General features: G+C 32.4%; 1 protein-coding gene across 2 annotated transcripts in view; it reads right to left on the reverse strand.

Moving 5' to 3' along the window:
- Positions 1–15,555, reverse strand: part of LOC129223869 (uncharacterized) — a 187,240-nt gene that overhangs the window by 21,544 nt on the left and 150,141 nt on the right. For both annotated transcript variants that reach the window (XM_054858235.1, XM_054858234.1), the window contains exons 6-8: positions 11,032–11,085; positions 8,985–9,050; positions 1,666–1,821 (exon numbers count right to left, since the gene is read on the reverse strand). In XM_054858235.1, coding sequence (XP_054714210.1) covers positions 1,666–1,821; positions 8,985–9,050; positions 11,032–11,085 — 276 coding nt within the window. The remainder of the gene's footprint in view (positions 1–1,665; positions 1,822–8,984; positions 9,051–11,031; positions 11,086–15,555) is intronic.

Here is a 15,555-nt window from a genome sequence, read left to right on the forward strand (position 1 = left end):
TAGAGACAGATAAAAAAAAGTTGATTAAATAACCATGTATTATCTAACATCAATTAGTAGTTGTAGAAAAATCCACCAAAAAATGTTCATAAAATAAATTTCAACTATTTCCGTTATGTAAAACTTTGACTTACTGGAATCTTTGACTATTCTAGTTGTTTGCATAGCATTTCTAAACAGATATGCTAACTGAATTTACAACTGACAATGGAATAAAAACTAACGGTTGAGTATCTTAGTTGAAAGTAAATTAAATCGAAAATATCTTTTATGTTTCTAATTTAAGATCAACTATATCAAACTACGTTAATCTTATTAAATATATACTCCATTATGCTAACTAAACTAACGAACTCAATATAGTAACACAAACAATATTTAGTCCTTTTTCTGAGGTATTCAGTATACGTTTAATGTAAATTAAAGAAATTGATTAATGTGTGGTAACGTTTATAGTGGCTGAAATAACGCAGATAGTTCTGCTAGAATTTTAATTGTTTCCATCTGAGTTCATATTTGAAACTAACTCTGCATGTAAATGTGAATCACTCAATGTTTTGGCTTACAAAATATACTTAACTCGTTAAAAGTTTATTTCAGGTAGCACATTTCGTGTCATAAAGTATTAAAAATGCTTTAACTGCTGTGACAATCATATTAAAACGTTTCTAAAATGTTTAAACGTTGCCCATTCTACCTATCAGAATCAACCAGAGTTCTTTGTTTTTTAATATTGCAGTTTACTCTTTAATACTGTAAGTTCTCCTCTAGGCGCCTTTTGATAAAGATGAGAACTTATCTCCAGACTGGCATCCCGAACGTCAGTGAATACGTCATCTGTTAATAAGCATCCATACATTTTGCATTGATCTTATGGTCCGTAGACTGCAAAAGATGAAACAGCGAACTAGCGTACAATGCTATGACTTTTACGTTCCACAACCACAATTTCGCAGCCAAAATCCAGGTAACAGGCCTGAAGTATCTAAAAGCAAACAAGCTTAATAATCACAGCAACAGTCACAGGTCCAGCAACCACAGCAACAGTAACAGGATCACTAAACGACAGCAGCATGTCCAGCATCAGCAGAAACCATAGCAACAGTAACAAGATCAGCCACGACAATAGCCCCTCAATGACCCCTCGTTGCGTGCACCAGAACGCCTAGCATTGGCCTCCCATTTGCATCATTATCTCTCTCTCTCTTTCTGCTCTATCATCTTGAGAAGGAGTAATGCATAGAACAGCTGAAAACTAGTAAGCCAACTTTGTTGCTGTGGCATTGGAAACGTTTTGAGGTAGTGCCCAATGCTCGAATGTCATTCGAAAGGCCCATGGATGAAAACACACCTCAACGAGCCTCCGACTAATCTGCATAAAATTTTCCAGTATCATGGTTCATGTACAACACAGGCTGATGAAGTCAGATTCAGTAAAAGGTTTTTTTTAGTCTGACTTTTTTTTAGTTCTACTTTGGACAAAATGTCCTTCTGTATTTAGTCAAAAAATATCTATATTGGTTATTTTAAATATTCAGAATTGATTCATGCATTGAGCTTTTTGAGAAATTTTGTTCTTACTCATGCTCTAACCTTATAAAAGTTCGGATCAGGCTAATTAGACTATACCGCAAAAAAGGGGGTAACTGTGAAAAAAATACTTACGCTGCCAGGATCTTAGACGAATCGGCTTGCCTTCGTCACTTCTCCAGGTATACATTGGTGGAGGTTCTCCGGTAGCTGAACATTCCAATTTGACCCTGTGACCTTCATCGACTATTAGAGACGTTTGTGAATCCACGTCGATCATGGAAGGAGGTACTGAAAAAGAAAAACAATTATTTTAATATTAAAACGTAATAAGCTGTGCAAAAAAGCAATATAACGAGCTGGAAAGCGGTTAGTTCTATTCCCTAAATTGGTTTATCTTGTCACTAGTTTTGAGTTTCTAAAATCTCTATTGAACTGGCTTCATTTCGAAAGCAAAAACAGAAAATGTTATGACACTCACGTCCTGCTCAATTGGACTAATTCCAATACTTTTTTAACACAATGCACCAGCGCAAAGCGCCAATGACAGAATGTATGTTTCTGTTGCTTTTTGGTTGCATCCAGTCATTATTTATCACCTTAATCGAGAGGCACATTCAACAAACTTGACGTCAATTATTGAAGGTTTGAGTTTTTGCTATTTGTATAAATAAAGCTCCTAATCGCTATTTTCTTACTGAGGCTCAACTGTTATTGATTTAGGCATTTTGATCCCCATAAAGTCTCTATACGTTATTGTATTTCTGCAAGATAATCATTGTTACTGCTCTAACTAAATTGTAGGTTAGCTGTTCAACTAAAAGTCCAACATAATAATATTTTAGCATTAAAAAAATCCAGTTGAGTATGGGTACATAAATGAGAAGTTTTACTGTAAACTGAATACACACTTTACATCAATTATCTAGTCGATGGGTTATTTGATTAAAATGTTAATCATTTATTAACTTGGTGTTACGTATATGGCCGTTAGTAGTCGATTCTATGCAACGAAGGTAACATTAATAATTCGCTAGAAAGTAAAAGTTACAAAGCGCTAAGGTATTGTAAAAAATAGTTTACAATAAACCAAAAGAAAAAAAAACTTGTTTCTATACAAAATATTCGGTTAAAAATCAATGTAGCATTTAACAGTTCAACAAACTTCCATCAGGAAAAAACGCGACCTTTGTATGCAAATTTTTAGAAGCTTGAACTCATAGCGACACGAAAAATATCCTCAATGTCGTCGGTAGATTCTGAAATTTTATTGGAAAACTTTCATATGCAGTTTCAGCAGAAAAGTCTTTTTGTCATGGCTTACAAATTCTTCTTTTTCGGAATTTGCATGCAAGTTTTCTATTGTTAATTTCCAAAAGTTTTATTCAAATGAAAGAAAAGTCATCGTAATGCTTCGATATTTGAAAAGGTAAAGCAAATACTTCGTATGCTTTATCTTTTAGCATAATAGCCCTAAAATGAGCTTTTTGGATGCACGGCCGAGTACATGGCTTTGAAGCATTTCCTTTCATTACAATTTTTTAAAAGAAGTCGATTTGATTTTTTCTCAACGAAATAAAGTGCTTTAAAACATTTTTAGGCTTATTCTCTATAATTTAGCGGTTTTTTTTTTTTTTTTTTTTTTGAATGTAATTTATTTAAATGGCAATTTTCTCATGCATAAAGTTCTTTATTAGAGGAGTTCAAAAAAAAAAAAAATGCATAGTACAGTTAAATTCATTCGAATGCGCGAAACATACAAAAATTATATAATGTACTTGATGCGTTGCCCGGCTTTGCACGGTCTGCCTTGAAAGTAAAATTTATGTCAAGTGACGCGTGTTCAACAATAAAGCATAAATAAGAGAAGAAAAAATACTGTAAAGTTTTTCGTCGAAATAATGATTCTTAAATTTCGATAACGGCAAATCTGAAAGTTCCCAACAAATTAAACGCAACCCTTCAGTAAATACAACTAAAATCCTTAATTATCATTTGCTGGCAGTCCAAAAAGAAATTAAAAAACAAAATAAAAGATAAATGACCAAAAAATAATTAAAAGAGGGAAACTTTTCTTCAAAACAAAGAGCAAGAATTTTATTTTTTCACAGTCGAGGGGAAAAAATTTGCAACAGATCAAAAATAATTTTATTCAGGCTGATTTAATTTGAGCTCGTTGACAAAAATTAAATTTCCTATTTGATTTTGTTGTTCCATTAGGCATAAAAATGCTTATAACTTTTTTCCTATCAATTTTACAGCTTTGTTTTTTTTTTCTTTTTTTTTTTAATTCGAAGGAAGTAAATCAACACTTGGGTTATTTTTTACCGGCTTTCGAATGGGTTTTTAGTCAAGAAAATCGGATGATTGTTTCGAGTAGAAAGAGCCATTTAATGCGATTTTCGGGATCTAAAATTAAAATTCGAACGGTTCAGTTCTTTTTTGGCGGCGTTTCAAAAATCCTCTACGTTCCTACTCGGGCACCCAAATACCTCCCTTCCAAATTTGGTCGAGTTCCGACACAAACTGTGGATTTGTATAGGGAGCACACACACACACACACACACACATATATATATATATATATATATATATATATATATATATATATATATATATATATATATATATATATATATATATATATATATATAGGGGCGGACTGGCCAGGTCGGCTAGTCGTTGATCCCCGACTGGGCCAACCGCCGAGTGGGTCACTTCAAGTCTTTTTTTTTATTGAACTTAACTCAAATTCACACTTGACATTTTTTAAAGTGTCATAAAAAAACATGTAATTTATTTACTCCATGTAAAAAAAGCGTTAGGAAACAGGTTTATTTTTTCCCCACCCTAAGCTGGTACCAAAGTAAATAGTCGAAGTTCACTCGTGAATACTTTCCTCTGCTATCAACTTTCTCTCTAGTTCTTAGAGCTTTGGGGGCCATGGCTCCCACATTGAGAAAAAGGGAGGGGGTCAGAGAAATTGGGTTCCAACGCGGCAAGAAAAGGGGCCCAGGACGATAAAAGAGCGTTAAAAACTTATATTTGTACGTCTATTAACAAGCATTGAAGGGGCCTGCACCATTAGACGAAGCGGTGCGCCCCTGCTATAAATGTGTGGATCATGCTTTGGGGCGGCTATACATGAGCACGAGCAGGAGCGTGGACATGGGGAGGGGAGCAGAAGGGACACCTGTTGGCCCGGTTCCGAGCCTGAAGGAGGTCCGAGATTTTTTTAAATGAGGGGTGAAATATATGTAGGGACGTAGGGGTAAACAAGATAGAGAGGGGTCCGTAAAAGGCATTTGTGACGTGCACCAAAATTTCTGGACACACCCCTGATATTCAGTGGTTGTGACAGATTCAACTAAATGCTGTCAGTAGGCAAGATATTTCATTGGTCTATTGTAAATTTTCGCTATAGAAGTATTTTCATATCCGAATCGCATACGGGAAAACAAGTCTGGAGTACGATAAACTGTATCTGAAACATGACAAAATTTCGACTAAGAAGAAAGAGCTCCTGAATACCGGCGGATTTAGGACCGAGTTCCGGTGGCTGGGGAGGGCAAGGCTTCTTTTCTTTTCTTTTTTTTTTGAGCTACATTAGTTGTAATCAGGCCCAGATTTATACTTAACGAGGTACCTAAGGTGTTTCGGGTATGAGGTCCCTTTGTAGTCTAAAGTCACCGACGATACTAGTCTTAAGTCTACAATTGAGGACTTTGATGCAAGAACCATTTCACACACACAGTCCAAACTTCATTTTTTAAATTCATTTTTGCGTGTGGCCGATAGTAAAAAAGTTTCGATTTGTGCAACAACGGGACACAAATGTAAGATTAGACATCTACTTTCTAGTAAATAATGTGGGAAAGATATTAACCTTTCTACCGGACACTGATGTTATTTGTTGGTCTTACCAAAAATCAGTGAGTCAGGACTTACCTGGTTCTTGGTTCTTGCATCAAGTCCCTCAATTGTGTTTTTCAGATTTACATATCGAAAAAAATTGCCAGAAAAAGTCTTCGAACCTTCGCCATTCCCTTGAAGTCACTAAAGATAGCTTAAAATTTCACTTCTTGAAATTTTCGGGAGAGAGCTCCGTAACCCTTTTATGAGCACTATAGCCTAAAATTGATTTCAATTTCAGAAAAAAAAATGCCCAAAGGGAACAAGTGTTTACCCCAGACCAAAAAAGGGGCAGTGCGCTTTCAAATAAAAGGGTATCGTTTAAGAGAAGTTTTGTAAAATACAAAAGGTGCTTCTTTTACTTTTTGGTTTTCTTGGTACATACAAAGTTCAAGTGTTTTCCAAAGTAATTATTTTTAAAATATTAAAAAGCCTTTTGATGTTTAGTTTTAAAGGTAATTCAAAAAACATTCAGATATATTCTAATAAGATTCTTGTGGATATGTTATTGAAACGAGAAAGTGACGTTTCAAGGACTGACTTATGTGAATCTTTACCTTTTGGAAAAAAAATTTAGCGTTTGTGAAGTTTTGTGTAAACTTTTAAAGGGCAAGGAGGGTTGATCAAGTTAAGGCTCAAAAGTTAGCTTAAAAGCGCGGAAAGGTACATCGCCTTCCTTAGAAATTTTGGGGGAAACACTCCAGAAACCTGTCTCCTTTCCTTCTAATGTTTTTAAATACATTATAAACTTTTGTTTTTTAAATTTCAATGTCGAAAAATTCCGAAGGAGAGTCGCTGGATTCCGTATAGTAACTAAATGCAGTTTAAAATTGAGTAGAGTATACTTCAGTTTTTAAATGTTACCAAATGATATCACTGAGCCTCCTCTTCTCTCAAACGTGACCAATGATAGTTTTTCGTTTTTTAATAGTTGAAAGTCGAAATGTTTTCGTAGAAAGTTCTCGATGCTTCCCTGTTCTAATAATTTTACCAAACGTAATCTAAAACCTCATTTCTAAAACTTTCCATTTCAGAGAATTTCTCGGAAGAGTCCTCGACAATCTATTGTAAACAAAAATAGATTAAAATAGACTTCAATTTAAAAAAAAAGGTAATAAAACAACATCATGGTTGAACCCTTTTTTTTTCCTCTCCTCAACATTACTAAAAATTGTGAAATTATGCTTTTTGACATCAACTTTGAAAACATTGCTTGGAAGGGAACTAGAACCCCTTCTCCCGATTCTTTTCTCCTTATGCCTGTATAGATCAACTATATTCGAAAAATTTCCGGGGGAATTTACCAGATTCCTCTTTTTCCACGTGTCCTTCCTATGTTGTAAGTATAGAAGCCTTAAGATCTGCTTTTTCAGACTTGCATATCCATTAGTATCCTTCTTTGAAGGCACATAAAAAATGGGTCAGTGTTAGCTTTATTTTATGTTTCACAATTTTCTTTTTTAGAACTTCAAAACTTGATTTAGAAATTTGAAGGAAAAGTAGGAACTAGCGGTAGTTTAATGTTTGCTCAGAAGAATCGAGATCCGGTACTGTTTAATTTAACTTTCTTAATTTACAGAGGTGGGCCAAAATACTCTTTTGCCAACTGGGCGAAAATCAGCCAGTCCGCCCCTGTATATATATATATATATATATATATATATATATATATATATATATATATATATATATATATATATATATATATATATATATATTATATATATATATATATATATATATATATATATATTATATATATATATATATATATATATATATATATATATATATATATATTATATATATATATATATATATATATATATATATATATATATATATATATATATATATATATATATATATATATATATACTTACACAATATTCTTTTTTTTTTATAGATTTGATAGTGTGAACGTCCGAAATTTGATAAACATCGACATCAGTCGATAAATGCCAACACCAAGTTACCTAAAAATGGGCGAAAGACCAATTCCAAGTCAATCAATACTCACTATAGAGTATTGCAAACTTTTAAATGTAATCAAATGTTGTATTATTCAAGCATGATATTCTAACTTTTTCGTATAGTATTATTCGTAATAAAAAATAATTTAAAAAAAATAAAAAAGTTGTACATAACTTGCCGAGTGGTTTAGAGTTCAATTACAAAAAACTTTGATTTCCCGCACATAAAACAAATGTCACGATGTTGCTTACATTGTGAACATTTTGCTTAATTCTCAAAAGAGGTAGGGCAAAAAAAAAAAATTTCTGGTGTATTTTTGAAGGTGTTAGTCATTCACTTCAATGTATGTAAAGTCAATAAATACCTTATAACACAAAAATATCTCAACGCAACATACAATTCAAACGAATCTTCACAGCCGATGGGAGCGCGATAGTATATTGATCCATAGCAATTAATATCATACAAAGATATAAAGGAGCTAGCACATATTTGTTTTTCTTATTTTTTTTTCAGTTTGTATCTTTTTTCGTAAACATTGTTTTGTTTTACGACAAACTGTCCTTCTTTAGAAACTTTCCTTCGCATATTACTCGAGTTATGGGACATTTGAGCACTGCTAAAACATTCTCTCAGAGAGAAACAGAGTTACAAAAATTATAACAAATAAAATTATATGGCACATCTTTCCGACACACATACAAATGAAACTTTAATATTATTGGGAAGCACTTGATTGCAGAAAGGGTTGTATTGCTTGTCCATTTGACGAACTCGATGAACCAGTAACACGTCCTAGAACCCCATCAGAGGACAGGCCGATTAACCCTCCATTTTGGTTCAAACAGCACTTGGATCCATACTTGTTTCAAGTACATATGAATGCACTTCACTATAGTAGCTAGTTTCTATGTCGTAAAAATAACTGACGAAAAGGTGAGTATAGCGCACTTTCAGCAAATCTCGCAAAGTAAATATTTTTTTTAAATAAGAAATAGCTCCTCTAGAAATAATTCCTGTTTAGAAAACCAATTTTGAAACCTAAATTCCTTTAAATAGGAACGAAGGAAATCTCCTTTTACTAACTGAAAAAATCAAAATATACGTCTGAAATTAAAAAAACTGTTTTCTTTAACGCGGGTCTCATGCACAAGTTAATATTGCCTCACAGCGCAATCTGACTGGCAATCATAACGGCTCATGCGGCAGAGCACAAAGCTTCGAGCCCATCAGACCCCGGATCGATTCCCGGACAAACTGTTACAGACATATTCACAGCAAATTCGTAAATTTTATTAACAAAAATATATTATACACAACGAGAACATTAAACAATACTCGTAATGCTTAGATTACACACACGTAATATAATGAATGCTCTGTTCATAACCAATAGCTGTAATTAGTGTTAACCATGCCACCTGACGCATGGACAACGAGAAAGAAAGAAAGCGCGACATTTCGCCACAAAAAAAAAAAAAAAAAAAAAAAAAAAAAAGCTGTCTGATCAGAATCAAAACCATCACGATCCGTAACAGTTCTCGCACTTAACGAAAGTGAATACTCACTCAGAATATTGTAGTGAGTTCCATTTATTGTTCCATTTACTGTCCAAGCTTTAATGCCAGGAACACCTATATACAAAAGGATTTTATTAATTTTCATGAAAACATTTGTTAACACGTAACCTAAGAATCACAAAACGGGATCATTTTTAATGTTACACCTTTGGAAAAATAAACGAAACAATTGAAATCATGTGTTATCTACGCAATTAAAATATGGATAATTTTTCCTGGTTTGGCAACAAAAATATTTTTTAATGTTTTTTTTCTAATCATCAGGAAAAATATATTCGCAAAAATTTTTTGATAAAATGATTTTATAGCACATCCATAACTACTATTTGAAACAGTGTTCGCTTCTGATTTTGTAATAAAATTTAAAAATAATGGTCTTGCAGTTAAACTCAATGGGCTTCTCAAGCAAAACAATCATTTTTTAATAAAAATTAGAGCACAAATTTTTGCCAAAATCACGATTTTTAAATACAATCACAGTATTTTGTCTATTTACCAAATTCCTTCATTTAGTCATGACTCACTGACATATTTTAGTTTCCAAATAAATTTATAAAGTCTAAACAATTTTTCGTACCATTTTGAAAGCTCCTCAAAGGAAACCCGTGACAGTTTCTCAAATAATGTAACTGGAAAAGAGTAATTTAAGAAACATTTTTTAAGAGTAAAATGTTTACATTTTGCATGTCATACATTCTACAAAGGAAACAATCCATCCTGACTTTATTCATTCTATTCTGACAGATCCCGGGTTTTTAAAAATAACTCCATAGCAACATGTTCTTTTAAAAAAGAAAGGACATTATCGATTAAAATTTTTTTTATTTAAAATGTTTTAAATCTTTCTTTAGACTTCCCAAATGAAGTAATATTTTCAAGAAAGTAGTATTTACGCTTATTAAGAAGGCACACTTTTCCATCATCTTTTTTACATTTCTTCAGTACAACATAATATAAACGTCTGAACATAATGGGAAGGATTCTAAGACATTTTTTTCAAGTTACGGATTAAATATTTGTTATTATTTGAAAATTTAGACGAAAATGTATCTTTTGAATATTTCAAGTTATCTGTCGCAAAACAACACTTTTACTAACCTCGTCAAATCCAAATTTTCCTGCAGATATCAGATTTTAATACTCTCAACACAATAAAACCAATTGAACCATGATGCGAAGTAACTGCATCTACAATCAAAGACCTCAATAAATTCCCCAAAGAAACTACCTCTTATGCAGCTTACCAACAAATCTTTTATGACGTAAAAGAAAAATATTCAGAATATAAAGCCATTTACACTGACGGATCAAAGGCAAACGATCATGTCGGCTTTGCTTCAATAATTCATTCAAGCTACCGCTGAAAAACTACATCCATCTTGCTCAGTTTTTACCTCCGGAAATAAAAGCTCTATTTACATCTCTACAATCAATACCCCAATCTAACCAAAAAGTGTGTGATTTACACGGACTCAAAGAGTTCAGTCGAAGCCATCACTCACTGCAATAAAAATAGCCACCCCACAGTCATTCAGTCCTAATATTTATACAAAAGTCTGAAGCAAAATGATTTTCTTTTTTTTTTTTTTTGGACCTCTGGTCACGTAGGCATTGCAGACAATGAGGCAGCTGACTATGTGTACTTTTATTTTTTCCTGTCTTTATTTTTGAAGAAAAAATAAATAGTGTATGATAAAAAAAATCGTTTGGTGCAGTATAGCCTTCAAGGGTTTTTGCGCCATAAAAATCAAATAAACCAACCAACCAAATTTTAGTTTAAAACGATAAAAAAGAATAACTTGCATTGTGTGGTGCCTATTTTCTTCTGGATCCTAATGTTTAAACTGAATATGTGCAGTATTGCATTTTAAGTATGCACTCTAACTGTATGGTAAATACCCAGAGATTAAATAGACCCACAGTTGCATGAAAAGCAGACAGAAAACCTTGTACTAAACTGTAGTAAACAGAATACGTACTTTGTAGTAAATGGAATGTGCTTTAAGCTACACAATATAAGTAAAATGGTTCAAACCTGGCGTTCCACTTTTTCCTGGTACTCCTTTTCTTCCTCTTGGGCCTGGGAGACCTGTTGAATAATGAGAAAAGTAAAGTAACGTTAAAAAAAAAAACATGTTTATTAATATTGATCAAAGTTTTCAGGACTTTGATTTACAAATTACATTATGCGTTACTAAATGGGCAATACATTTATTATTCAGACTCTCAATGCATTGATCAGAGATTTGTTTAATACAATGTTGTTTTATTGATATTTAGGCAATATGTCACTAGCATTGCGTGGGTAAAAATATAAATTTATTTATGTTTTCAACGCTCCTATTTTTTATTTTTCCTTAATTCTTTACACTAGGTATCCGACATCCATGTCTTAGAGTCAATGCTTTTCCTAGCCCCAATGTCTTTCGTTCGATGTCGAAGTTTAATGACTGAACAAAAAATATTTCAAAACAGAAAAAATAAGAATATGGGATGCTTATGAAAATATAGTTTAATGATCGCGATATCTACTACATTGGAAAACATTTTCCAGATTTAATTGTCAAAAGAAATACATTTCCGTTGGGAAAAACTTAACATTCCTGTTTTTTCAGCACACTGTTTACTAGACTATTAATTGTTGTTATAGTTCTCCCCAATTTATGTTTCCCAAATAAGTATAGTTGATTCAAATAGGTAAATTAAATTTTAACTTTATAAATATGCACCATATTGTTAATAACAGATCATTTTAAAACGCTATAAATAGTTTACAAATTTTTAATATATTTAAGGTTTTAAATAGAGGAAGGTGGCCCAAAGCGGGTAGGCATTCGCATGCCGCCGTATTGGTGTGCAAACTACGACGCATGCGTATTCGTGTTTACCCGAACACCCTCCAATTTCAGTCAGTCACAGCGAAGCAGCAGTGAAGCGGCATGGCATAACCTGGCTTAAAAAATAAAAAAAATACATATTTTAAGAAACTGAAGTGATTTAACTTGTAATTAGTAGAAGACCAGTTTATTATTATTTTTTTTACTATCAATAATATTACGTTATTCTGACACTATCCACCTACGAACTAGGTCATTTTGTTTGTTTCTTTTTTTTAAATTTAAGGTTATAATTATTAAAATGAAAAGTGTGCCTTCGGGCAAAGCGGGTGTAAGATTTAATAATGTATTTATTTATAATTTCTTGATACATGTGCTGACTTAAATTTTCTATTTCAATAGGAAAAGTATAACTAGAAAAGGTTATTTTTTAAGATGGCAATTAGTTAGTCTATTAATTTAATCAGTTTTTTCTTTATGTTTTATAAACAAATGTGCTGACTTAGATTTTTAATTTTAATTGGATAAGTATAACTTTTTTTTGTAAGAGCTAACATTTTTGTTTTTCGGTTGTTACTAACTTTTTTGCCTCAATAATGTTGTAAGATTCCGGGCTATTGTGCTCTGGTCTGAGTGTTGTTACTCCAAACATTTCGGCCGCATCTGAGCGGCCCTCTTCAGTTTTAGCGTGGTCAAAGCTTCCAGGGAAGCGATTTCCTAGAAACTGATGCAGATATCGAAGTGCTATCACTATTTATGCATGAAGAGCTAGCTGTCCCTCCGTGCCGGGCCAGTATTGGCTCATGAACGTTCGCCCTTGTTTCTGGCTGACTCAGGGTCCGTAGCAGTTTCTGGTTGGCTAGAAGTACCTCTCGGGATAATCGGTCTAAGTGCATCATGCCAAAGTTTGTCGACCTTAATTCCTTCTTCTTTTCTGTTAAAATTGTTGTGATGTTTAAAAATTTCGATCGCTTCTTCGTTTAATTTGGCGTAATAGTGGAAAGTCCTTGAAAGCTTTTTGGTTTCATTGAATTTAATGTTATGGGTGCAATCACTAAAAGTGTGTTCCGCTACTGCTGATTTCTCAGTGTGGCCCAAACGGCAATTTCTCTGGTGTTCTTATATTCTTATATTAACGCTTCTTTCAGTTGTTCCAATGTAGACTGATCCGCAGGAACTTGGTATCTTGTAAAATGATAGCCGCCGCAGATGGGGCAACTTTACTCAGACCACGGCACAACAGCCCGGAATCTGACAACATTATAATTTTTATGGCAGTTAGCTAGTCAATTTATTTAATCATTTATAACTGCATATATGATTGGCAAATGTGCCCCCAAATCACAATTCGTTAAGCTTACCCCCTTTAACCGAACGGCTAACCCGCTTTAGGCTTCCTGTTAAAGCAAAGTGGGTTTTTAGTATGTTTGTAATGTTTGATAATAAATAAATATTGGGTTTGAAATCATGCAAAAATAACTTTTTATTTTGAAGTTCAAGAACCGTGCTAGGAAATAAAACCAAAATTAACAATTTTTTAACGTTTTACGTTAACTTACCCGCTTTGGGCCAGACTCCCCATTCTTCGCACAAGTCAATACGTTTCGGAAAAATCGTCTTGGACTGGTTTTTTTTCTTTCAATTTTTTGTTTCTCCTAGTTTGAAAATCATTATTAATTTATCTAATTAGTTCGCAATCACCATTAAATACCTTGATTTTTGCCTTTGTATAATTCGTGAACATTAAAAGCCTAAACGTGTTATGAAATTTCTCTAAATAATTTATGTTTATTTTCATTTTTTTATCGTTTAACAATATGCTTATTCCTTTTTGTATTGCCATATTTATAAACACAACATTTAAAATAACTCCTTAAGGATACAATAATTTTTATTATAATTGACGTTCCACGGGTAATACAAAAACACTTAGTTATTAATTTATAATTACAAACTATGCATTCACTTCTCCCATAAAAGCATTGGTTTGGGCTTTCAAGGCTTTAAATATTGGTAAAATTTCCCAAGTTTCAAATCAACACAGTTATTGAGATCGATGTATCTGTGCCATCGATGTTTAAGCTGAGAACATCGATATTTTATCGCACCACCGTTATGTACTGTTGATGCAGTTTTATCAATTTATTACTGAAATTAAGAGTACGTTTATAAATATAAAATCTTATTCTCATTTTGCAAGTTCAGATAAAGTCACATAGTTTCAGTTTTAATTGAAAACTTCTGTTTTCTTTCGTTCTTTTTCTCCCTAAAGCAGCTCATATTTTTACTTCTTTCACTAATGAAAAAAGATAAGGCTAAAAAATAAAAATAAATAAAAAAAAACACATATGAATTGAAAGATTTTAATAACAGTAACAAAGTAGTGGAGTAAGATACTCTGATACAAACACATATAGTTTTAATTAAGAAAAAAAAATTAAGGAAAAAATGAATTAAAATGATAACAAATTGAAAAGAAGTCTGTTATTTTCAGTTTTTGATTGTCTTCTATTATTATTCTCGAAAGCTAAATATGGAAACTATTTGAAAACATTAATTTTAGCTTCAATCTCAGGTTATGAAAAAAATTGCAAAAGAATTGATTGAAAAATGTTATGTTTAATTTTTTTGATAGCAATAAAGCTTACGAAATGCTGATTTGTTTTTTTGTCCAAAAATTCCTCAATGTAAAAACTAATTTGTGTTTTGTAATACTTACCGTCAGAAAACCCATTTGTCATTTTTTGTTTAAGCAATTTCTCACTGTTGTAAAAGTCATTTGTTTAATAAGATGAAAATGGTTTCTCAAATTGTGGTTGATAGATTTTATGATTCATTTTCCTTCTTAGAGATGTATTCACCGCACGTAATTAAAAAAAACCCTTCAAACTGAAAATATGTTTCATTATGTTTTTAAAAGTATACAATTCCTGCACAATTTCACTTTCTTAGATGCATAAGAATCTTAATAAATGTTATTTAATGAACCTAAAACTGAACCTAAAGCACGCGCTTCTAATATACAAATATACTGTCATGTGCAGTTCCACTGAAATGACGCACAGCTGATAAAAGTAATTAAAAAACAGAAATATAAAATGTAAAGAACATTTTTTTAGAAATCACAAACGCATGCCTGATTTCTTAAGAAACCTATTTTGCTCGTTGCCTTTTGAAATTATTATTTTTTTAATAAAATATGTTTGATGTCACTTGGGGAACAAAATCGTGGCTTTTTCGTGGAAATGCCTCATTAAGGAGATAAATTATTCATAGAAAGTCATTACAAGAAGTTAAAAGGGAAAATAGTAAGAAAAATTCGGTCAGTTAACACAATTTAAATACAAACAATTTTTAAAAATCAAAAAAAAAAAAAAAGAAGAAGAAGTACTGCCTGCACGAACTACAATTCCCAACTCTAGAGCTCGAATACGCTACCTTGTGGTGATTAACAATACTACCGAAAAAGGTAAAACAGTCCATTCCACGTATTTTCTTTGGGGTAAACAGACAGTTTATGGTGTAATGTAATTTCAGAACAATAGAAAAGAAACAATAAAAAAATACTGTCACTCACAAAGCATCAAAGCAAGTTATAAGTTACGGCATTTGTTTGTTTTACCTTTTTCATCCGCCATTAGACAGTGGCTGCAGCGCCCCCTATAGTTTATTGGTGTTGCGAATAGTATAAATAGTATAAATTGAAATAGTATAAGTCCACT

Source organism: Uloborus diversus, chromosome 6 (genome assembly GCF_026930045.1).
Source record: "Uloborus diversus isolate 005 chromosome 6, Udiv.v.3.1, whole genome shotgun sequence".
Taxonomy (NCBI): Eukaryota; Metazoa; Arthropoda; class Arachnida; order Araneae; family Uloboridae; genus Uloborus; species Uloborus diversus.